The sequence below is a fragment of the Lactuca sativa genome, chromosome 8, assembly GCF_002870075.4.
Source record: "Lactuca sativa cultivar Salinas chromosome 8, Lsat_Salinas_v11, whole genome shotgun sequence".
In the NCBI taxonomy this organism is placed as follows: domain Eukaryota; kingdom Viridiplantae; phylum Streptophyta; class Magnoliopsida; order Asterales; family Asteraceae; genus Lactuca; species Lactuca sativa.
In genome coordinates, this window is record NC_056630.2 from 83886451 (window position 1) to 83909482 (window position 23032).

General features: G+C 33.7%; 2 protein-coding genes and 1 long non-coding RNA gene across 16 annotated transcripts; 1 reads left to right on the plus strand and 2 right to left on the minus strand.

The window, feature by feature from the left end:
• Positions 1-1586: 1586 nt before the first annotated feature.
• LOC111913729 (uncharacterized) lies at positions 1587-2642 on the minus strand. The gene has a single exon (XM_023909434.1). It carries the CDS (start codon positions 2640-2642, stop codon positions 1587-1589), a length of 1056 nt encoding a protein of 351 aa, XP_023765202.1.
• Positions 2643-11516: 8874 nt separating this feature from the next.
• LOC111913752 (uncharacterized) lies at positions 11517-14712 on the plus strand. Of its 14 annotated transcripts, XR_002857602.3 has the most exons (6): positions 11522-12402; positions 12475-13406; positions 13811-13877; positions 13990-14040; positions 14203-14268; positions 14350-14712. It is a non-coding gene; the product is annotated as an uncharacterized LOC111913752 (long non-coding RNA). The 14 variants fall into 14 exon arrangements; XR_002857605.3 differs by having other exon boundaries at positions 11519-12402; positions 12475-13877; positions 13972-14040; XR_002857600.3 differs by having other exon boundaries at positions 11520-12402; positions 12475-13877.
• A 1143-nt stretch (positions 14713-15855) lies between these two features.
• Positions 15856-22260, minus strand: LOC111913754 (CSC1-like protein At4g02900). Its single transcript, XM_023909456.3, has 12 exons — positions 22061-22260; positions 20426-20769; positions 20169-20330; positions 19947-20082; positions 19756-19857; positions 19543-19662; positions 19377-19457; positions 18965-19305; positions 18637-18882; positions 16635-16959; positions 16291-16524; positions 15856-16181 (listed from the first exon to the last, which is right to left on the minus strand). The coding sequence occupies exons 2-12, from the start codon at positions 20737-20739 to the stop codon at positions 15969-15971; spliced, it is 2274 nt and encodes a 757-aa protein (XP_023765224.1). The 5' UTR covers positions 20740-20769; positions 22061-22260; the 3' UTR covers positions 15856-15968.
• Between the last annotated feature and the right edge of the window lie 772 nt (positions 22261-23032).

Sequence of the window (23032 nt, forward strand, 5' to 3'; positions counted from 1 at the left end):
CCAACTCCAAATTCTGTTTAAAATAATATGTTTTTGGATAAGATATGACATCAATTAATGTTTAATCTAGATTGATAATTAAAATACTAATATGCATAGTTGTTAATTCATGGCTCGACTCGTAAGAGTCATGACACTAAAAATTATATACAAAAAATTGTATATAACATCATGTGTAATCAAAATATAAGCTGAATATTTAAGCACATTTACTAATATGTTACAAATTCACTAGTTAGGGTTATACACGTCATAAAGTATCAAAAAATAACTAGTGATTTAGTAACAAAGCAAATAACAAAAAGACTTAGTGTGTTTGAATCATAAAACTAAACTTCAGGGATAAAGTGGTCATCATCATCTTCATCTTCAACCACCATTGTCTCATGGAAACCAATATCATCTCCCTCCTCCTCATCCTCATCATCTAAGTCAACAAATTGGCTTTTAGCTTTGTCTTTAACATTAGGCACTTTGTTTAGGTTCATTGGTCCTACAAATAAATAAAGCTTATATTTATTAAACTTGATACTTATTAGTTATTAATAGTATAATATATAATCAGCCATTTGTAAAATTTACCTCTTTTCCTTTTATTAGTACTAGTTCCTTCATCCTCTTTAAAACATTCATGAACATCCATCCATGAGATATCTTTAGGGAGACATACATCCTTCTTTTCAGTAATCCATTCATCATCTGACTCCATGTTCGACAAACATATTGGATCATAGGTCTCCCCTCTTTCTTTTCTCTTTTGAAGTCGTGTATCAAGGTTGATGTTATATTTCACAAACACCAATTCATTCAACCTCGTTGCTCCAAACGGTTCCTCCTCTTGGAGTGTATATGGTCAAAAGTGCTCCAGTTTCTCTCACATCCGGTGGCACTACATGAGGCTCACGATACGAATAGCAAGATGTTGAAGTTCGAGGCTCTCGCCTCCATAACTTGACCACCATTTAGCAACAATTTAATAAAACAAATGAGTAATAAGCAATAATGTAATTATTATATATTTTACTAGGTTATATTTTACCTAAAAGTTACGAGGTTGATTTTAATGTGTTGAGAAGTGTCTCATATGTTTAAATTATGTATTATTCGATATCGGTTTCGAGATCGGGATTTTGTACCAACTAGTCATCCCTACTTTGAAAATGTTTTTTTGACACGGGTATATGTCGTCAGGTAGATACCATAACAAAGTCAATAGAAAGTTGTTCATATTTTTCGAATCTAGAATTTTATTGGTTTTAATTAGGGGTGTTCAATAAAAATTGGAATATGTAAACACGATTGTTTTAATCAAAATAACTCTTTGATTATATGAGAAACTCTCTCAAAACTCACGATATTACAATGTTTTCCAATGATCCTAACTCGACCTAAAACAATGTATATATATACTCCTAACTACCGACTTGTAATTAGATTACAATTAGGAAACTAGAAACCTACTTGTTTATGATTTCCTAAAAACTAGGTTGCTATTACTTAGTCTCCAAGTCCTACTCGACTTAGGATTCCAACAATCACCCCGAATCTCTAAGTCCTTCTAGAGAATTCTTCAACCCGATCCGTATTTAGAACACGGATTCGTCGCTGTCGTCACGTTCCAAAAAATCACCGTCTTGTAATTTTTGGAGTCGTTCCGGACATTCAGAAGCAAAATGACCTGGTTTGTCACACCGAAAACAAATGACCTTAGATCGGTCATTTTCCCTATTTTTCCGATTTTTGTCGCAACAACAATTACATTTTTTGCAATTGTTGGAATTGGGTTGAATTAAATCGGAATTGGACTGTTTATTAGACCGATTACTTTGAGAAACAATATTATTTCTTTTGGGCCCACCTGACCCACATGACCCTCCAGATCCGAATCCATTTGACCCGTTAGTCCCATTAAACTCATCCGATCCTTTCCACTTTCCCTTCGTTATCGACGAGTTACCCCCACCAGCCGACGAGCCTCCTACTTCAGACATCGATTTCACAAATAACACCTTCGACTGATCTGCCTCGCTAATATCTTCTTCCCTTATTCTTTCTTCGTATGCCTTTAATCGACCGACTACATCTTCGAATCCGACGGATTTCAGATCGAGCACCTGTTCCAAAGAGGCGACGATGTGTATAAACTTCGAACGAGGCAAGGTTTTGAGGAACTTCTTCACTAATTTCGATTCATCAATAACCTCTCCTAAAGCTGATGATTTCGAGGCTATACCGGACAGCTTTCCAGCATACGCGTCGATGGTTTCCGACTCCATCATCTTTAGCCGATCGAATTCGGCGTTTAGGGTTTGCAATCGGGCCTCTTTCACCCTATCAGCTCCTACATAACGAGCCTTGATCAATTCCCATAGAACCTTTGAAGAATCGACATCACCAATTTGCATTATCAAGCTTTCTGGAATTGCCTGATAAAGCAACCCCATAGCAAGGTAATCTTTCTCCTCGTTTTTCTCTGTTCCTGGATCGATCACTGTCCAAGCCTTGTGAATCTTTAATACCACTTTCATTCTCATTAACCATACAGTGTAATTCGTTAAGTTCAACATAGGACACGCTACAATGGTTGACACAATTTCTTTCACTCTCACCGGAGCTTCTCCTTCTCCCCCTGTATCTGTCATGTTGACCTGACTCGTCAACAGGTAAGAATTGATCTCACAGTTTCTTTTTTCTTGGCTCTGATACCAATTAAAGATTGGAATATGTAAACACGATTGTTTTAATCAAAATAACTCTTTGATTATATGAGAAACTCTCTCAAAACTCACGATATTACAATGTTTTCCAATGATCCTAACTCAACCTAAAACAATGTATATATATACTCCTAACTACCGACTTGTAATTAGATTACAATTAGGAAACTAGAAACCTACTTGTTTATGATTTCCTAAAAACTAGGTTGCTATTACTTGGTCTCCAAGTCCTACTCGACTTAGGATTCCAACATTCAAAATAGCCGAAATTGAAAAACCGAATCTAAAACCCGACAAACCATACCAATTTTCAGGTTAGCCGAACCTGTTATTTTGACTTTTTTTTCGGTTTGGTTAATCAAACCAGTAAAAGCATTAGTTTTTAGGTTCGGTTACACTTCATGTTTTTTTTAGCACGGTTGGTTAACCAAAAAACTGAATTTTAATTTTATATTTTTAGATAATATTTAGGTTTAAAGTTTCATGTTAATATTATATTTATTATTAGGAGTTATGAATTTCAATTAACAATTTTTATATTTGTTAATAATTATAGTCTTAAGCACAATTGATGTGAATATTTTATATTTTAAGATAATATTTAGGTTTAAAGTTTCATGTTAATGTTAGATTTATTATTAGGAATTATCAATTCCAATTAACAATTTTCATATTTGTTAATAATTATAGTCTTAAAATACAACCGAGGTGAATACATAATAGACTAAAGATTTAGTCTGTTACTTTTTAATCTAAATAAATGAATATTCTATTTTTTTGGAAAAATTAAACATCGTGCTATTTTTTTTTTCCACTTATTTTTCTGTCCATTAAATGATGACAAGTGTTATATTTTGATAAAATTAATAATATTTTAAGACGTTTGTTATCATTACACATGGATAGAAAAATAATTATGAAGAAAAGTGGAGAGATATTTAATTTCTCTATTTTTTATTTACTATCACTTTTAAATTTTATGTTTACAAAAGATTATCGAAAGACAGTCATTATTTTGAAAATAGTTTTAAAGCTGAATAATTTTGAAATACATTTTTTTTAATTACTAAATGGTTAATTGGTTAACCTAAAAACGACATGAAAAAACTGGTTAACCTAAAACCAGTTACTTGTATTTTTTGTTTATGTTTAGGTTTAAGAAATTAGTAAACCGCTAGTCTCGGTTAACCATCTGAAATACAATTTCGGTTTGGGTAATCATCAATGAACATCCCTAGTTTTAATATAATCATGTTTTTAAATTTTGTTTTTTTAATATAAAATTTGTTTATGTTTTTTAATTTAAACATCAACTTCACCATATGGAATTTTGCTTTGAACTAGTGCATTGTACTAGCTTTTGTGGTACACTGTATCGAAAACATACCGAATGAGCTTACCCCCTCATACCAGATACGTCTAAAATACTAAATCACGTTCTCGACCCTTATTCTTGTACCGTACCGGAGCGATCACGGAATTATGTGACTATGGAAAGCCAAGAAGGTCAAATGTAACAGAGACAAAATTATCGATAATGAAGTTACAAACAAAGAAAAGATTTTTAACTATATGATTTGACTTAAGAACATCATTTAAATGAGTTTATTTTAAGATTGTGGGTAAAGATTTTGACTAATGTGAGTAATCGTAAGCATAACACCAGTTCAACCATAATAGACTTAGAGTTACACAGAGAGAGCATGTTAGCTTGGTTAAAAGCCACGTGTTAGCTCATGCGATTGTTCATGCAGTAGTGGTTGTATTGCGGTGGTTGAACAAACATTGCTTGGAATACATAACTAAGCTGATATATGTCCTCCAAAAGTAGTTCATGGTTGTTGGAGAGAATAGTTGGATGGGATTGGTGAGCCGGAAGCACAACAAGAGGTTGCTAAAATGTGGGTTGTAATGGGTCGTGAGCTGCTAGACCCGAAGGAATATGTTGTGGGTCATAGATAGGTCATTCGAAGATGAAGTGGGGCTGAATCGAGGTCGTTCTAGCGTGTTAGAGTATGTCGGGATTGGTGATGTAAGTGGCTACAATGTAGAAAAGGTGTTATATGTTGTTGGGTGATTGGCCAAAATTCCTACAAAATCATATTGTTGTCCCAATGATATTCCTGCAAAAGGGTTCGTATCAGTAGACAATCTAGAATTACCCCTCCCCATCCACCGACTATTATCGTAGTTTTTATTATGTATACTGTATTCCAGGTTGTGTGGATACCGAGTAGATAGCCACATTAGTGGATGTGACATCTCCATTTTTACGGTCATTTAAAAAATATACATGTGCTTATTTGAAAACATAGTTTATTTATAGATGTGAAATTTGGTCCCGTAAAAGTATTTTCCACGAAATGTTTTCCATTGATTAATTACAACTTGGGATGTCATAACTGATACAAAACATAATCATAAACAATCCTTACACTATCTTAGACAAAAAGTCTACATCTCCTTGAAACTCTCATCATTCATGTACATTTGTACCGCTACCTGTGATACAAAGAAACTGAGTGGTTCAAGTTAGGAAACCTGGTGAACACACAGGGTTTTCAATCCCACAATGTTTTAATAATATATATATATATATATATATATATATATATATATATATATATATATATATATATATATATATATATATCCTAAAAATCAGCAAGATCATTAACACAAATACATCTCATATAAGCAATCCACCCCATTCGTTGATCCTTACATATTGATACTAATTTATACTCTCTGATCAGGAGTGAATGGCTTTACCTAATCCATACTCTTAGATTAGGAATAAATAACTGTATCTAATCCATACATCTTGGATCGGGAATGAATAACTATTCTTAATCCATACTCTCCGATCGGTAATAAATGACTATACCTAATCCATACTCTCGGATCAAGAATGTCAAAGTTCTACTCTCCGCTCATTTCTCACACGTACTCATAAGAAGATGCTACCTGATATCTATCTTAATTAAGCTTAATCCTCCTTTTCAAGTCTTATATTATCTCTCGGTAAGACTGCAATGCTCAACTCTTAGTACCAACTATGCTTAGGCAACACTATCTTACTTCAGTGTATATTTAACACAGAGTATTTTGGTATTAACAAACCTTTATCCTCTCTCCAGTGATACTTCTATTATTATTATTATTATTATTATTATTATTATTATTATTATTATTATTATTATCATCATCATCATCATCATCATCATGAAATATTAGATATATATCTTAACACATATAGAACCATATCTGGTTCGTATATCACATATCATCAAATACGTTTTTAACACATATTCCAGGAAATGAGCATATACCTCACATATAAACTCTCTTACAGATGTTCAATACTTTAATTAATATTTGTATTAAAATCATGTTCATGAAAGGGCCTATGCACTCACTTGATAAAAGTGGATGCCTCAAAATTTAGGTAGAAGTTCGTCTTGGTACTTTATATTTTCCTCTGATGTGACCTAGGTTCACATTACTAAGTCTTAGTCTTATATTCCTTGTGACTAATGATAATCTAGATTCTTCACTAATCCTAATGTCTACATCAAGATCTATCAAGTAAGGAACAACCAGGTAGGATCATATTGGAGGTAGGGTCCATTTGGTATACAGAGTATACTGTTTGGAAATCCCACTTTAAACAGCTCACTAAATCCAGCCTAGACATCATCCTCGTAAATAGATTAATTGGTATAACGACTCAAAATTGATGATAATTCTTATTTATAGGTTCATAATAATGACTGTGAATATAAATATAAATTACTCTTAAATAACGTTGAGTGTAATTTAACTTACTGAGATTTCCTAGACAAAAGTCTGAAAATTACACAGGCAGAACTCCAGCTTGCTAGCTACTAGATGTCGGGCTCTCAGGTACCTCAAGGCTTCGCCAGATACTTAAAAGTTAAAACTAAAGGAAAATGGGGCTAGAATTGAAGGAAGTTGAGAGAGAAAGCAATGGGAGGTGTAAGAGAACTGAAAGGGAGCTGCAATGCAATTATATGAGGGATTTAAGGGAGGTGTGTCACGCCCATACCAGGTGTGGGGGCGCCCTGGCCTGGTCGGCCTTCTTAGAAGCTGACACGTGTTATATTTTGTGTGGTACAACGTGGCAAAGCGGGTTGGTGGGGCAGCAACTTCAAAAATCCATATATCAGCCATACAAGCTCCGTTTTCAACGTTCTTTATATCCAAGCGTAGTGTAACGACCCAAATATTATGAGGTAAATATTTCATTTTTATTTCAACCAAAACACCGATTATCCTTTATTCAAACATTCAAAAATTAGTTTATAATAAAATAGTCATCAGAGCACAATCCAAAATCATCACAAATGGAAACATGGGTGGATGCAGTGCAGTCAAGCCAGGCCCTTCCTTTTTCGTATCGGAAGTACCTGAAATCATAAACAATAAACCATAAGCACAAATCTTAGTGAGTTCCTCAAATACCACATACCAAAACATACAAGTGTCATGGGCTACCCTCATGGTCTTTCCTTGTAATGTTGAGGGGAAAATCTCGTTCTTGCATACAAGTGCTAGGGGTTAGATCCTAGTCTTTCATATAACTGCCTGGGGCTAGATCCTGGTCGTCCAAACAACTGCCAGAGGCCAGATCCTCATCTTTCGTATAATTGTCAAGGTCCAGATCCTGGTCTTTCATGAAAGCATCACAGAGACAACTAGCATTCCACATAACAAGTAAATGGCCAACATTGGTGCCTTCGACCCATGGATACAGTGAGAAAACTCACCTCAAGCTGCTGAATATCTCAGCTAAAAGCTCGGACTGTCGGTCCAGAAAATCCTCGTGCTAACAACATCAAATAATACCAAATAAATAATTGGTCCACGACCTATAGCTGAAATCTTAGACCGATTGTCCAATACCCAGGGTGAAAGTCCATTTTACCCTTTCCTCAATATGCCCAAAATCTGAAGCCCAAATCAATAGCAACAAAAGCCCAATATGGCTCAATTTCCAAATTGGGCCCAAAACCCATCATGGGTCAAATTCCAAGAAAGCCCAATATACTAGCAAATGCCAAAATTAGAAGTCTAATTGCCTAACAAGGCCCAAACCCTAAAAGTCCAAAGTATATCCCAAATCTATGAATGTCAATGCCCAAAATCCCACATGTTAAGTACGCGGGGTGTACTCAGCTCGTACGCTTAGCGTACTCCTTCCAGGGCCAATACATGCAACATACCAGCTAGGCATGCCCAACGTACTCCCCAAATTACCAAACCACTCCATTAAGCACTTATTCGGTTAAGACCTTAAGCCAAACTCCCCGATCTGATTCTAAAGGGTGACTTAATACGTAAAGTTTGCAACTTTACACCCATACATGACTTAATGGGATCCCAAAACTCAAAAAGAGGCTTAATAAGGATCTTAACATATGCATGGACCAATATCTTTCATAAAGCTTGCATTTTTATGAACAAGGGACCTCCATGGAGCTAAGATCTGACATCCATGTCTTCTAGAGTAGATCAAAAGCTCAAATTGAGCTCAAAAGACCCAAAAATGCATAAACAAGGTCCCAAAACTAGATCTAGCATAATACATCAAGTAGAGAACTTTATACCTCAAATGGCTTGCAAAGATGATGATGACTCTGGATCTCTAAACTTCACACCAATAAATGAATCTTCAATAACCTTCTATATCTTCAAAAAGCACAAAAAGACACTAAGATCCTTCATAAGAGCTCAAGAACACTAAGAAGGTGACTAAGGGTTGAGATTAGGGTTTAGGATGATGGAAGCTGATCAATAAGATGACCCAAAGTGATATAAGTTGTTTAAATAGGGAAAATACCCTAAAAATTAGGGTTTTCATCTTGATAGAGTACCCCCCCTCCCCCCGTGTTTTCTCAGTACACCCAGTGTACTCTATAAGTTACCTGCGATTCTTCTGCCTAGTACGCCCAACGTACTTCCTTGTAGGGGTGTTCATGGGGCGGTTCGGTTCGAATAGTAATAAAATTGTGAACCGTGACCACGAGGCGGGTACCTCATGCACACTAACCGAAACCGAAACCGAACCGTATGAAAGCGGGTAACCACGGTTCGGTTCACGGGTACCCGGTAAAATATAAAAAAATTAAATTCAATTGAAACTACAAACTCCATTTTAGTTATCTCTTTCTTAAAATTAGTAAGTCAAAGAGTTTACAAAAAACATAATGAAGTTTAAAAAATGTAATGAAGTTCAAATATCATATATTATAATTTGTATAATAAATACAATAATAAAAATAACAAGAAATTCAAATGAATTTAGAATTACAAAATTGAAGTTGTCGATATGGATTTTCGTTTAGGTTATTGGACTCGTAGACTAATATATATATATATATATATATATATATATATATATATATATATATATATATATATATATATATATATATATATATATATATATATATATATATATTAGACTCGGTTTTTTTGTCAATACGGTTCCCGTGAACCGTGAACCGATCTAAAATTTTTGGTTTTCAACGGGTCGGTTTTTGGTTTTCATATTTAGGTATCAACCGATCTAAAATTTGATTTTTGTGCTAACACAACTGCGTTGAAACTTTGAAAAATCATAACTTCCTCTCACGAAGTTAGATTTGGACATTCTCTATATGCATGCTCTCGGTTTTACGACTACTACGACTTTAGTTTAGATCACTTAGTCTAAAAAGTAATTTATCAAAATTTCACTTTTTACGATACACAGAGCTGTGACGGTTTAATCGCGAAACTTCGAAGAAGCATAACTTCTTCATACAAAGTTGGATTTTAGCGTTCTTTATATGTTGATAATCCTAGTTACATATACTATAACTTTGGTTAAGGTTATTTATCATAAATAGAATTCTATAAAAATATCGTTTTTATCGCTTATTATATTTTAACTGTCTAGCCCGAATCTACGGACGTTATAATGGAGTTAGAAGAGTCAAACATGTACCCAACATTCTCTTTGTGTTCTTCATGAAGTAGTAACATGTTCTTGGCCTCTAAAAAGGATGGTAACAACTTTGTATTAGTGATAAAATCCACAATGCAATGATATGAAGGAGGTAGTTGGCAAAGAATTTGCATTACAAGTTCAACTTCTGTGATTGTTGAATCCATATTAGATATGGAATCGTCAAACTTTTTAAGTGTGTGACAATATTCCATAATCGAAGATGCGCTCTTCTTTGTATTTTGAAATTGGTCTTATAGTTGAACCGTTTTAGACATTTTTTTTTTGAAAATGCTCATCAAGCTTGTCTCATAGATCCTTGGCAGTGCAGTTGTCACTTGAGATTATTTGAAGTAAGTTAGGATCACAGGTTAAGTAAAACCATGATTTAACACATGATTCAACTGACTCTTGATCCTCATCATCATCACTTTCCATTGATATGACCAACAACTTTGGCTCATTTGCATATGTTAAGAAGTACATGACACCATAACTTGTATTTCGATCCGTTTACTATAAGCTTGATACTGAATCCAAAGTACACATTCATAACATCATATACAAGTTGATGAGTGGTTAATAGAGCGGTTGGTGATTGTGTTTGGTCATGATTCTGGAAAACAGAAAAATGTGTGATATAAAAATATGTAATAAAAATCAGGTTGCTTACCGCAAGTAGAAGGATTGTAGTAGCATACGACACAAATCCTTGGATCTCGAGTCTGGTGAAGGTAGCAGAAAGGAGTGATGAAAGACGAAGACCTTGATGGCGGTCAATGACAACAAGGAGAGCATGCATGGAGGAGGAAAAAGATCAGCGGTGAGAGGTAAAACCCTTCAGAACTATCGACGCAAGGGTGGTTCTAAGATTGCTAGAAAAAAATTATGTGCATATGTTGATTTGTGAAAATAACCGTTAGGTTTATAGATGTATTTAATTGTTTTAAATAATACAACCAATATACAATATTTACCAAGGTTGTAAAAAGTGTTCGATGTTAGTTAGTCGGTGGACTGGGGTTAAAGGATTAATCGGCTAGGCAGAGATTAATCGGAGACCATTAATTGCTAATTTGTTGAATTTTAAAAACTGAAATATGACTAATATCATAAAAAAATTCCTAAATACAACTAATATCATAACAAAATAGGTTAATAGGATTAATACAACACGAATCATTCATCAAATAGTTTCTATTGAGATAGAACTTCTTGAAAATATTAAAATTTTATTGTTTTCTAGTGCTTCACTCATTGTGTATGCAATGATTAATCACTAGGCGCCTCTCTAATCGATCGAGTGACGCCTAACGATTAATCAGAGATTAACCGGTACCTAGTCGGGACTTTTATAACAATGATATTTACACACAGGACCCTATACTACATACAAGAGTAAAATATTACAAAGATTAACATTAATTATAATAATTGATAGTAGAAGTTTGTTTATTATTACCGTTACTAGTTTATAACCCATGAAAACTACTGTTATAAAATTAATTAAACTTTTATAAATTATTAATATATATATATATATATATATATATATTAAAATTATCCTACCTTATCAATGCACCTGATTTGTCTATTCCACCCATTCTACTTATATTTCTAAAATCTGTCATTTTTCGTCCTTGTATATTCTGCTTTTTGTCTTTAGTGGCCTTTTTTGTGTTTATTCTATCGTTGGGTTTTCTTAGATGATATTTCTTTAATTGGCTTTTGTTAGATGAAATCTTTTTTTAATTAATTTCCTGGTTGCTGTCAAACCTTTATACTTTCCACGTGTCCTCTACCGCCTCTTTTATTTTCCACGTCTTCCCTCCTTCTTCTTTTCTGTTTCTCTTTCGTTCAGCCTCCACTTCTTTCCCTACGTCATTGCTTCTTTTTGTTGACACGTGTTAGCAATCTACCATGTCTTTATCTTCCCCCACTGCTTCTCTCATCTGGTATCTTCCACTATCTTCTCGATTTTGTTTGCCTCCCGTCAACCGCACCCACTGCTGCTACGCCGCTAAGGCAACTGTTGTTGGTATAGTTAGCAAAGAGGAGGAACAACAACAGTCGTTAGGTCGACGCCCCATCTTCACCGCCAGTTATCCATGTACTAGCAATTGCGTTTCTCTTTTGAAATGTCTTCACCGTTAACTAACAACCGATAACCTCAAATCTCAACCTCTAATGTTGGCAATCGCATCACTTCAGTTGCAGAACACAGTCCACCGCCTGAATTTCTTCCTAAACTTCTTTCACCTTAATCAGAAATCTCAAATATAGGTCGCCAGACTTTGTACAGCTTCTTCATACCATCTTCACGAAATCGATTCGTAGTTCTTATGGAAAAAACCCTTGGTATTGAAGTTAGGAGTAGAAATGGACGCCTTTGTGCTGGCAATCATGTGTTAGAGTACCTGCAACCATCGTGGGAGAGTTCGGTATGTGCTAGGGTTCTATTTAGGGGATTATGGTTGTTTCTTTACAACGAACCCAGTAACAACACCACCGATACTACTATTGGAATCGTCGACAGTCGATTGCAGTTCGTTTCCTCTATGGTTTCCACATACACTAAAGCAGCTACCTTCTGGTCACGATCCTAGCCAGAATTGATTGACAGCAGGTTTGGAATGGCTTCAGCTAAAGAACCTTATATAAACAGAAATAAAGGTCTGGTACTTTACCCATTTCTTCATGTTTTTTGGCTGCCAGGTTTTACAATTTCGTTTGGTTTATTTTCAGTATACATCTATTAAAGCTTGGAAATAAGTGAAAACTTACTGGAAAGGAACCAGGACGATCGGTACCACTGCCACTGTGCCACAAACCCAGTACGCCAGGTTTTACCTTCTCTGTTACCGTTATTTTGCATTTTTATATTACATTTCAAATATATGTCATTCATTTAGGTTGGAGATAGGTTTTAAAAAGGATACAATCCTTTTAGTGGGTTTCCTTCTCCAATTAGGAGTTATCATTAACAACCAAATGGATTTTACAGGGGGAAATATGGTATGTTGATTTCCTCATCGTTATTTTTATTTATTTTTATCTTTTTTTTTTAAATGAGATGGTTTTCTGATTTCTTTTAAAGATTCTAGATGAGCCTTCAGTTAATTACCCACATAATATGCTTTAGATTGATATTAACTATTAACAATTAAGGTTAATGTCATGGAATATCAACCAACTTTTACTTATTTACCCTTTAAGTTATCAAAGTTATGAAAATGATGTGATTGTGAGATGATATAGATGGTGTAATGCACAAAATCTTGATTGATTGTGCAACAGTTTTTGACTTTTAGTGACATCGGTATTTCTAGAAAATCCAAAAATGGATGCACATGAGACATGGATATTTCATCATGATGGTTTGGGTAAAATTTGATTGATTGGGAAAGAGAATTTTCCGGAGCGACTAATTTGAAGAACACATACGACAAAGGAAATCTTATTCAGTTAGATATGGTAGATTCAAATGGGGTACAAAAAGAATTAACTGCCGAGCAGTATGAGGTAGGAAACTCTCAAGTACGGTTCTAAGGGAAGGAATTAACCCACCTATTCCGACCAGGGAGAACAGGCCATTCGGAAGGGGGATTCTGAAATTGCGGAGGCTTGGTTTGACCAAGCCGCTGAGTATTGGAAACAGGCTATAGCATTTACTCCTGGTAATTATATTGAAGCGTATAATTAGTTGAAGATCACTAGACATTTATCTTTCCTTTTTTTTCCATATTTCTCCTGTTCTTTCTTTGATTGCCCAGATTTTGAATTGTTGAATTGTTTTGTTGGTTAAATTTAAGGTTTTTGTTTGTTCGATTAGAGAATCATGTTTGAAAAATTCTAGGCAGTTTGTAGGCCATAAAGTTTAAAACTCTCTCACATATACATACACATACAATCGTTTTATTTAATTCTCTGTATTTTCAGTCTATTTAAATATATGTGTCTATGTATGATAAAGTACTTGTGTATATAAGGATGGATTTATGGAACATTGTGATAACTTCCCTCTTGTCATGGTTAATTAATGGTTTAACTTCAACGATCATTATTGTTTCAACAAACCTAGGTGTTGTGAGGAAGATAATTTGGACAAGCTATTGTCATGCATGTTTAAGAGGCTTCTACATTTGGTGGTAACACCTTTGACCCTGACTCAATAGCATGTTTAAGATACTATAAATCAATTTCGTTTGTTTTAACCACAATTTCATATATATATAATTCTAGATTTCATTTTTTTGGTAGGGTGATAAAACCTTGAAGTGATGATGATTCTAATTTCATAAGGCTAACATGGTGAAGAACAAGCTCTTATCTTCACGTTTGTTTTCCTTTTTTCTTGACAGTATCTTGATTTTTATACATATGGGCGACAATACTAGATCTATGAATTTCCATGTGCAATGTCCAACATGTTCATTTTTCAGTTGACAATAATGCCCTTGAAACTTCATATAGGTAACCCATATAATTTGTTTCTATATCTCCAAGAAGGAAGATGTCCAGAACATAGTTGAATGGAGGGTATGTATTTTCTAACCGTAAATGTGGTTTTTTATTTAATCGGGTTAGACTAACATCTCCTTAACCATGCTGATTTTGTAGAATAATTTGACGGTTTTGAGTAGTTTTAAAGATCAAATGTGGTGAAACACCAGGGGCTTCAACCGTTGTGGATTTTCTTCTTCTTTCCCTGACCACATGGATTGAATTGTATTCCTCTAAACATTGGTCATTCAAATTAATCACTAAAATGAGCATAATGAGATTTTTATACCATAACAAAAGTGCAACTTTTACCAATTTAGTAGTGATGACCATCTGTCTAAAGCATTGTTTGTAGATTTGTTTATGAACTGTACACGCATTTTTTTTTGTATTTAGGGAATAAATGCTTAAGAAGTTCATGTGGATGTTGGGCTGTTTTAAATATATCAATTGATTCCAAATACACATAAAGTATGACAAGTGTTTATCATATTTTTTTGCATTCTAATTGTTTTTGGTTGAATCACACATAGTTTCTCCTTAATGATGGTCGCTTGGGATGAAATTCAAGCATTTTTAGTTATCAGTTTGAATGAACTCTGAATGACAACATCAAACCGGCGATACAAGTTCATTGTTAGCACCAATAGCAATACTCATGTGTAATAAGCTACAACAGTTGCCCTATTGTCTATATATGTTTTAACAACCTAGTCAAATATGCTTTTCTAAGCTTTCGATATTGGATGGTCCATCTGCATCAATCCACCCCTTGCGAAGCAAGGATCATCCCTCTAGTTATTAATTATCTAGTTATTAATTAAGAGATCTTTTTTAGTTATAAAATTTTAATCGTTAATTTAAATAAATACGTGAAATTCTATCACCTTATAATATATCTTTATTTTATTTTATTTTTTATTCTAATGTTATTAATTTAATATAATTAAAGTGTGAAATTTAAAATTTGAAATAAAGAATCAATTATCAGTTATTAATTTAATGTATTTAGAATGGAAAATTTAAATTTTAAAATTTAAAATGAAGAATTAATAACTTAGAATGGAAAATTTAAATTTTAAAATTTAAAATGAAGAATTAATAGGTTGACATGTGACATATAATATTAATGAGGATTTCTAATATCGTGACACTTGTCAATAGGAAAATAAATTTATCCTCTTTAATAAATGAATGTTTTTTTTTGCCAAATGTCAATCTCTCATGAGTTTTAATAGTTGTCATTTTGTGATATTTTTGAAATAAATATTATCCACTTATCAGTTTTTGGTTTGTTTTAATTTTTAAAATTAAAATCATATACTTATATATGTAAAGTATTAAATATCATATATATGATATTAAATTGTAATAAATACTTTTCTTCGTTTTTTATTTTAAAGTTATACATTAAAAAATATTTTTTGTTTACACTCTAATGTTTAATATTTTTTTAAATCAACCCGTGGAATACACGGGTCTCACATCTAATTCATTTATTAGATTAGGGAAAGTAATTGCTTAATAATTAATTTCAAGATTAATTATCAGTGTTGAAGAGGTTGATGCTACGTCGATACGTTGAGTCAAATGTTTTGGTGCCAACAAAATTAGTACAGAATCTTATGTAAACGCATGAACGCGATTATTATTTGATTGATATGAATGTGCGTCATTACGTAGACTATACAACATAATTGAATGGGTTGTGGTGATCCGGTTCAAATACACGATCTTTACACAACCAAAATGCTCGAAAGCTCACCAGAACTCCCTTTATGTGACCTCCGCGTTGTAGCAACTACTGGATTATCATCTTCATAAACATCCATCGATGTATCAAGCTCCAACCCTTTGAAAACCGGATGTATATAGGCACCACGAAGATACGTCCTCAGGTTCAGGTGAGGTTCTCTTGCATTTTCCAGTGTATCCTTGATCATCGCATCCTGTAATCAAGTTTCACAACATTATTCTCATAAATATAAAAGATAGTTTCGTCTTTCCACATGGGTATTTCATACTTGTATATCATTAAATTTATAATTAATTATTAACCTGTAACGGAAATCTTCTGAATGCAGATTCAAACCGGCTCTTGCAATACCGATGAAACAAGAAGGTTAACACTGGTAACACAAGCATGAAAGGTGTCGAGTGTAATGCTTGTTTCGTGCTCAATAATCCTAACAACAAAATCTGTGAAATCATCAAACCGATAATAATACGCCGATGAACATCCGGCCAATATGATGCTGCACTCTCGTACTTCTGATCGTATACATTAATGACCTAATTATTCCATATAAAATTTTGCAAGAATTCAATTATTAGTCAAGATTCTTAATTCTCTCGATTTAACTTGCTCGGCGAACGTTATATATTATTACAAATAATGTTACCTGATGACGGAAAACCAGATAGGCAAATGCGAAGAAGACAATGATGAAGGGGAGGAGGATAGGGGTGACAGTAGAGTACACAAGTCCAAGCAAGAAGTACAACTGCATACGAGGCTCGTATGTGGCCCAAAGCAATGAACCCTGATCTGTTGCCTCTTCTCTGTCTATTTCAGTTTTCACCAAGAAAATGTTCTTCAAGTGAAAGATAATCAATGGAACCACTTTTAGGATCTCTGCAGCGATACCCGCCCAACCATCGACCATAATGTATGTGATAAAGAATGTTGCTTTCATCGGAATCGCCACACTAGCAATCTTTGGAATCCTGCATTGAGTAGGAAAAAGATGTCAAAATCTTTTTGTAACAACCACTCCCACATTGAGAATAAGTTAGAAACTGAGAACTAAGCCGCTTATAAGCTTAAGTTGTGGGCTCCTAAGAAGACCATATTTGACGGACTAGCCAAAAAGCTAGCTAGCTGATAAAAAATATTGTTTTGTAAAACTAGCCAAAAAGCTAGCTAGCTGATAAAAAATATTGTTTTGTAAAACTAGCTGAAATATGTAAATTGATATAAATGGTTATTTCCAAGATTTAGTTTTTTTTATAACTAATAAAATATATATTTCTGAGAATTTAAAATAAAAAATAAAATAATTAAAAACCTCAATAAGTTCGTTAAAAGGTTAGTCTGGATAGCTTTTTAAAAAATAATTTTTGATTTTCAAATATAACAATTTAACAAAATTGAAAAATGAAATTGTTTTAAGTTGATTGAAAGATTACTGGTCTAAACTGCAAATTTGGGCTTACTTTTGAAATAAGTTTTTCTAGTTCCCCATGGGTTGGGAGTTTGGGTTAACTTATAATTTTAGGGCAAAAGGGGTTCTATACAGAAAAAAAAAAAAAATTACCACTTTCGTATAAATTTAACAAATGGACAATCTTTTTACAGCGATAAAACCCACCGATTTTGGAACTCATCATTTGCGAGATTCTAGAAAATTTTGAAATTGATCCCCACCAAAAAAAAAAAATCTACTTCCGAATAGAGAATTATAGATTATTTTCAACTTTTTTTAGATCTTTTTAAGAGTTTTATTCTTTTGTGGTGGAAACTATTTTGCTTAACTAAATTTGGCTATTTGCAAAATTGGTAATATTTTGGGCAAATTACTTAAAAGGCACAATGTTTATATAAATTTATATAAAATTTTGATTCTGACATTGTATTTTATTTTTTCTCAATTAAATCATTAAGTTCATATTTTTATTGCAAATTTAACCAATCCAACAGTTTGCTTCAGTGTTTCATGTTTTCTCAATTAGACAAAAAGCTGATGTGACTTCCACATATGATTTGAGTTGGCAAGCATTTTGGTTTAATTTAACGTTTACGTAGATATGTACTCATTTCTCCGTATTTCTTATTATATTCTTTTCTTAGAGCATCAACCATTTTGTGGAATGGCTTCACAAAGTCGCTCAAGAGGTTTTTCTTTCCAGAGAGGTGTAAGAAAGACAATGAAGATTTCCTTTAGGAGATGTTACTGTAAGCAACTTTTCTTCCATCGCTTACACCATTCTAGAATGATGAAACACTTGAGCGACTTTGAGAAGCCATTGCACAAATCGTGATTCTCTGAGAAAAAAGAAATACGTAAAGTAAATACATATCTATGTAAGAGTTCAATTTAATCCAAACATTTACTAATTAGGATCATATGCAAAGCTACATCAGATTTTTGTCTAACAAATGAGAAAGATGAAACATCTAAACCCAATCGATTGATTAAGTTCGGAAAAAAAAATGTCACCTTAATGACTTAATTGAGAAAAAATAGAACACATTGTCAAAATCAAAATTTTATATAAATTTTGATGTCTTTTATGTAATTTACCCTTATATTTTTATGATTACTAAAAAAAAAAGTTTAATAAATTAATCTTTAACGGTGGTAGCTTATGTGAATAGCCCCGGGAGAAAGGGTAACGACATACTCGGATGGCGACTCTTTCAAGAACACTTGAATTTGCTGCAGCACGGTTCCGGTTATGATGCTTCCAAGAAACACATTCACTAGCAAAAAAAGATGAAATTTACCAGCTGCTCTTGATTCCAAAGTTGAGATCGTAAAGTAGCCCTCTATTTTGGACATTTCCATTAGAATCATCGGAAGGAGAATGAGGAAGATCTTCAACACAATCCCAGGAAGAAACCCTTGAATAATCGGCTTCATAGTTCCTCTGTGGAGATACGATTACGAATTACGATTTACAATTCAAGATTCAGAAAAGAATTAATCAATTTTGGTTCAGGTCCACTTACCCATCGATAATGGGTTTCAGAAACGGAACAACTTTCTCGATTGATTCAATGTTGGCCAAAGTTTGAACAAACGCGATGGGAATCATGAAGAAGAAAGTCAGACCGATGAAGGCACCCGCCATTAACACTCTTCGAATGTTGAGCTCCATGAACGGCATGGATAAATTGTCCCAGTAAACATCGCGTGGTTCGGGAGCCCAATCCGTGATCCAATGAGTCGGATTCCTCGTTTGTTGTGTTTGAGCACAAACGGCTGCACCCCATCGCGATTTGAATGAAACAAACGCAGCTGGAACAACAGCTTTCGGGTCACCAATCACTCTTTCTCTTTCCGCTACTTCCTGAAAACGAAATCATTTGATTAAAATCTGCACATTTGAAAAAGAATGAATCTTTGATGATCGATTCTTACTTTGTTGCTCAACTTCTCGATTTCTGCAGAATAGTAATCAATGGCGTCGATCGTCTTTCCCCAAAGTCCCCAAAAACCTGCCTGTACAGATAACCTTCAAAGTTATAGACAAATTAAAGACATAACGAAATGTAAAATGGTAAACACAAAACATCTAGCCAAAAACCTTCGTGGTTGGCCTTCTATTGGGTCTTCTCTCGTACTTATTGGTGTAGTAGACAAGCCGATTACGCAAATCCTTCTTCTGGGTCACTATTTTCGCGAGCTTATTTGCATTATACACCACCTACAATTCAAAAATTACATTGAATATACAAACAGATTCAAGTTTCAAGATAAAAAAAGATACAGAATTGTAGAGCATTAGTCAATCTGTAACCTGATGTAAAAGATATTGATCAGGGTGATTAACACGAAAAAAATGCTCGACATATTCACTAACGGATTCATCAACATCAGGGGGGATGTTTCTCACAAGAACCTACATTCAGAAAAAAGTTAAAAACTTAAAATCAATAATCTTTTTAATTTTTTCCAGAAAACATAAATTAATAAGCACAAAAAACTTACAGTAAACTGATCCGGGCGACGCTTTTCGGTGGCAAGGAAATGCAACCTCATGTCTGTTACAATTTTATATTCCCTATAAAGCATATAGCATGTCCAAAAAGTAAAGACGTACGCCATAAATATATGCACAAATAGCCTGATAAAGAGAGAAACAATCTTTAGACTCAAGTAGTTAGCTTTTGTATAAACTTACTCAAAAAAAAAATGAAAAAATTTAGGAACCTTTTTGATCCAGAAGGGACATTGGATATGGAAAACTTGTCTATCTGACTGAATGTTAAATCTTCCACTTTGGTGATCAATATGTCAAAATTTCTGTCTGTATAATTTACTGGTAACAACACAGTGAAAGCAAGCAGAGCAATCGGGACAAAAATTTTCAACCTGCATAGAGTTATGTGCATTAATTAACTAATAGGATAAAACAATCGGAAAGAAAAAGAGAAAGTTGTGAATTTTTTTTTTTTTTTTTTTTTTACCCAAGAAGATAGATTCGAATGTACACAGCAGAATCAAGTCCAGCATGGTCGATAAGCTCGGATTCTGGCATTTTTAAGGAAGCAGGAACCCAATTTAAGAGTTTTAGATACATTCTATAATCTAGATTGATAAATTTTTTTACAAAAGGTCCTGTAGTTTTTGTATTTTCTCGTATGCCTTTGAGATACCATTTTGAGAAGTAAACTCGATCGTTCATGGGTTGAAGGCGTAAAATCCCGAATAACACAAGAAACAATATTGCAGATAAACCGTTTATGGTGGCGGATGCCGTGATATCTGAAACAGTAGCCATTTTCCTTTATACAAAGATCAAACGAGATACCTACAATTCACAAGAATCATTGTTACTTGTTAGTTTGCAACGAAAATTAAGGAACTACTTAATGTAGGTGATTTTAGTGTCATGAGTAATCTCCGATAAAGTCATGATATTTTGGGTTAGTTTACGCATTTATTTTTTGAATAGAAAAGTCCTGATTAATTTATATTTTGCCCAGATTAACGAAACAGTCATTTTTTTCAACAGAAAATGACAGATTATCGTATAAAATTAGATAATAAGGACTTTTGTGTTCAAAAAAATAAATTTTGGGATTAAACCGTAAACTAACCTAAAATATTTAGACTTTATTGGAGATTTCCGGTCATACCATTTAGTGTGATTGGAATTTATTTAGATTGTGATCTAATACAAGTCAGGTGGTGCTAAATGCACATGCGAATGAGACTAGTTTGACTTTGATCTAATACAAGCCCACATATTAGACAAAATAAATGTCAATGGTTTTTCTGCCTCTAATTTTCACAATTCTCCAAAACTGTCATTCTTGCAAACTAAAGTGACTTTTTTGTTTTTGCAAGATTAACAGTTTACAATGAAAAACAAGCACAATGGCTCATAAAGTTACTCAAATAAGCAAATATCATATCATAGTTTCTTGAAATCACAACTAGAGCCCCAAGACAGTTTCTCTAATTTCTTTCTTTTTAAGGCGACATTAATATCAATACGATGAAAGTGGGAACTCAAATCAAAGAAGCAGCTCAAGAAACATAAAGAACAGGAACCCAACTGCACTATCTTAGTTATTAGAGCATACGCATCTACCAAATCTCATGAAAAAGCTAAGTTTCATCTGGATATCGAAGTACAAATGACTATACTCCCAAAAGACCTACAAGCATATATGCAATACAACCCCAAGCTAAAAAAAATTCAGTCTTTATTGGTTTCTTAAACAAGATTTTATCGGGTTCCCAAGAATCTTTATCCTGAAATATACGACCATGCCCAGAAACTGGTTTGACTACACTAAGCAAGCATCAGGTTATCGTATCTTAAAAGTGAACCAAGAATCCCTAATAATCTCTTTACACGACATATTCAATCATCAATTGCGTTCAAGTGGGAACTCAAATTGACAGAGAAAACGGAAATTAACTGCATAATCTCATATATCAAATCACAATAAAACCTCAAAGCAAGTTTCCAAATCTATATAATTATCAAAAAGACGAAGGATCCATAAACGCGAAAAAAGAATCCAAAAAGCATGTGCTACATTCCTCAAAAACTCGACATGTTACGGGTTTCAAAGAATCCAAAATATTACCTTTTTTCCTCAGGAACAAAGTAGATGAGTGGAATAAACAGAGTTCCAGGAGTTGGATTGTTTCAGGTTTGGGTGAAAGACGGAATAGGATGGAGGGAAGTCGACAGCAACCGCGTAAAGCAATGAGTTATGAGTTTGCCACTATTGCACCAAGACGTTAGCTTAACAGTTGCGTAGGAATACTTGGATTTTTTTAAATTCCTTTTTTTCTTTATTTATTTATGAAAAAGGCTACGTCCTTTAAATATATTCTAAACAGATATTTGACAGCCAAAAAATCGACTATCATATGATTTATTTATAGCATTTAAATATACCCTGGTCTACAAAGTTAATTTGGCAAAATTACATCAATAGTCTTTGTGGTATGTTCGAATTTACGGATTTCGTCCATAAAATTATTTTTTCACTTGGACTATTTTTATGGTTTTATTTTGTTGCAATGTCATTCTTGATGTTAACAGCATTATTAAATTGGTGTTAAATAGTTGTAACATTACCTTTTTAACCTTAATTATTTATTTTATGAATTATGTTGTCTTCTATTTGAAACATCCCAAAAATCATAAGTAAAAATTTTATTTTTAATTCAACCCAAAAACCATCAAATATTCATATGGACCATCTGGAAGTATGTCAAAGTAAAATAGTTATCAAAGTACAATCCCAAAATCATAAAAGTGTGGAAACATGGGTGGATGTATTGCGATTAAGTCGAACTCTTCTCCTTCGAACCAGAAGTACATGAAACAAAACTTAAACCGTAAACACAAAGTTTAGTGAGTTCTCCCCAAAATTCCACATATCATACATACAATGAGCCTTGCCCGTCATTGGGCCCCGCCCAGTACAGATATGTCAATAACATGCGATGGGCTCTGCCTAACACACTCATCAGGCCCCGTCCGACATCGGGCCCAATCCGGTATACATGCAAACACATACAATACATGCAAGAGTCACATAGACAAC

Bases quoted from the DNA above. Each gene is read 5' to 3' on its own strand.
- LOC111913729 (XM_023909434.1), bottom strand. From the start codon at position 2,642: ATGACAGATACAGGGGGAGAAGGAGAAGCTCCGGTGAGAGTGAAAGAA.
- LOC111913754 (XM_023909456.3), bottom strand. From the start codon at position 20,739: ATGGCTACTGTTTCAGATATCACGGCATCCGCCACCATAAACGGTTTA. The intron at 20,331-20,425 runs GTAAAAAAAAAA...AACTCTATGCAG, and splicing joins ATTCGAATCTATCTTCTTGG to GTTGAAAATTTTTGTCCCGA. The intron at 18,883-18,964 runs GTAAGTGGACCT...GTATCTCCACAG, and splicing joins CTGAAACCCATTATCGATGG to AGGAACTATGAAGCCGATTA.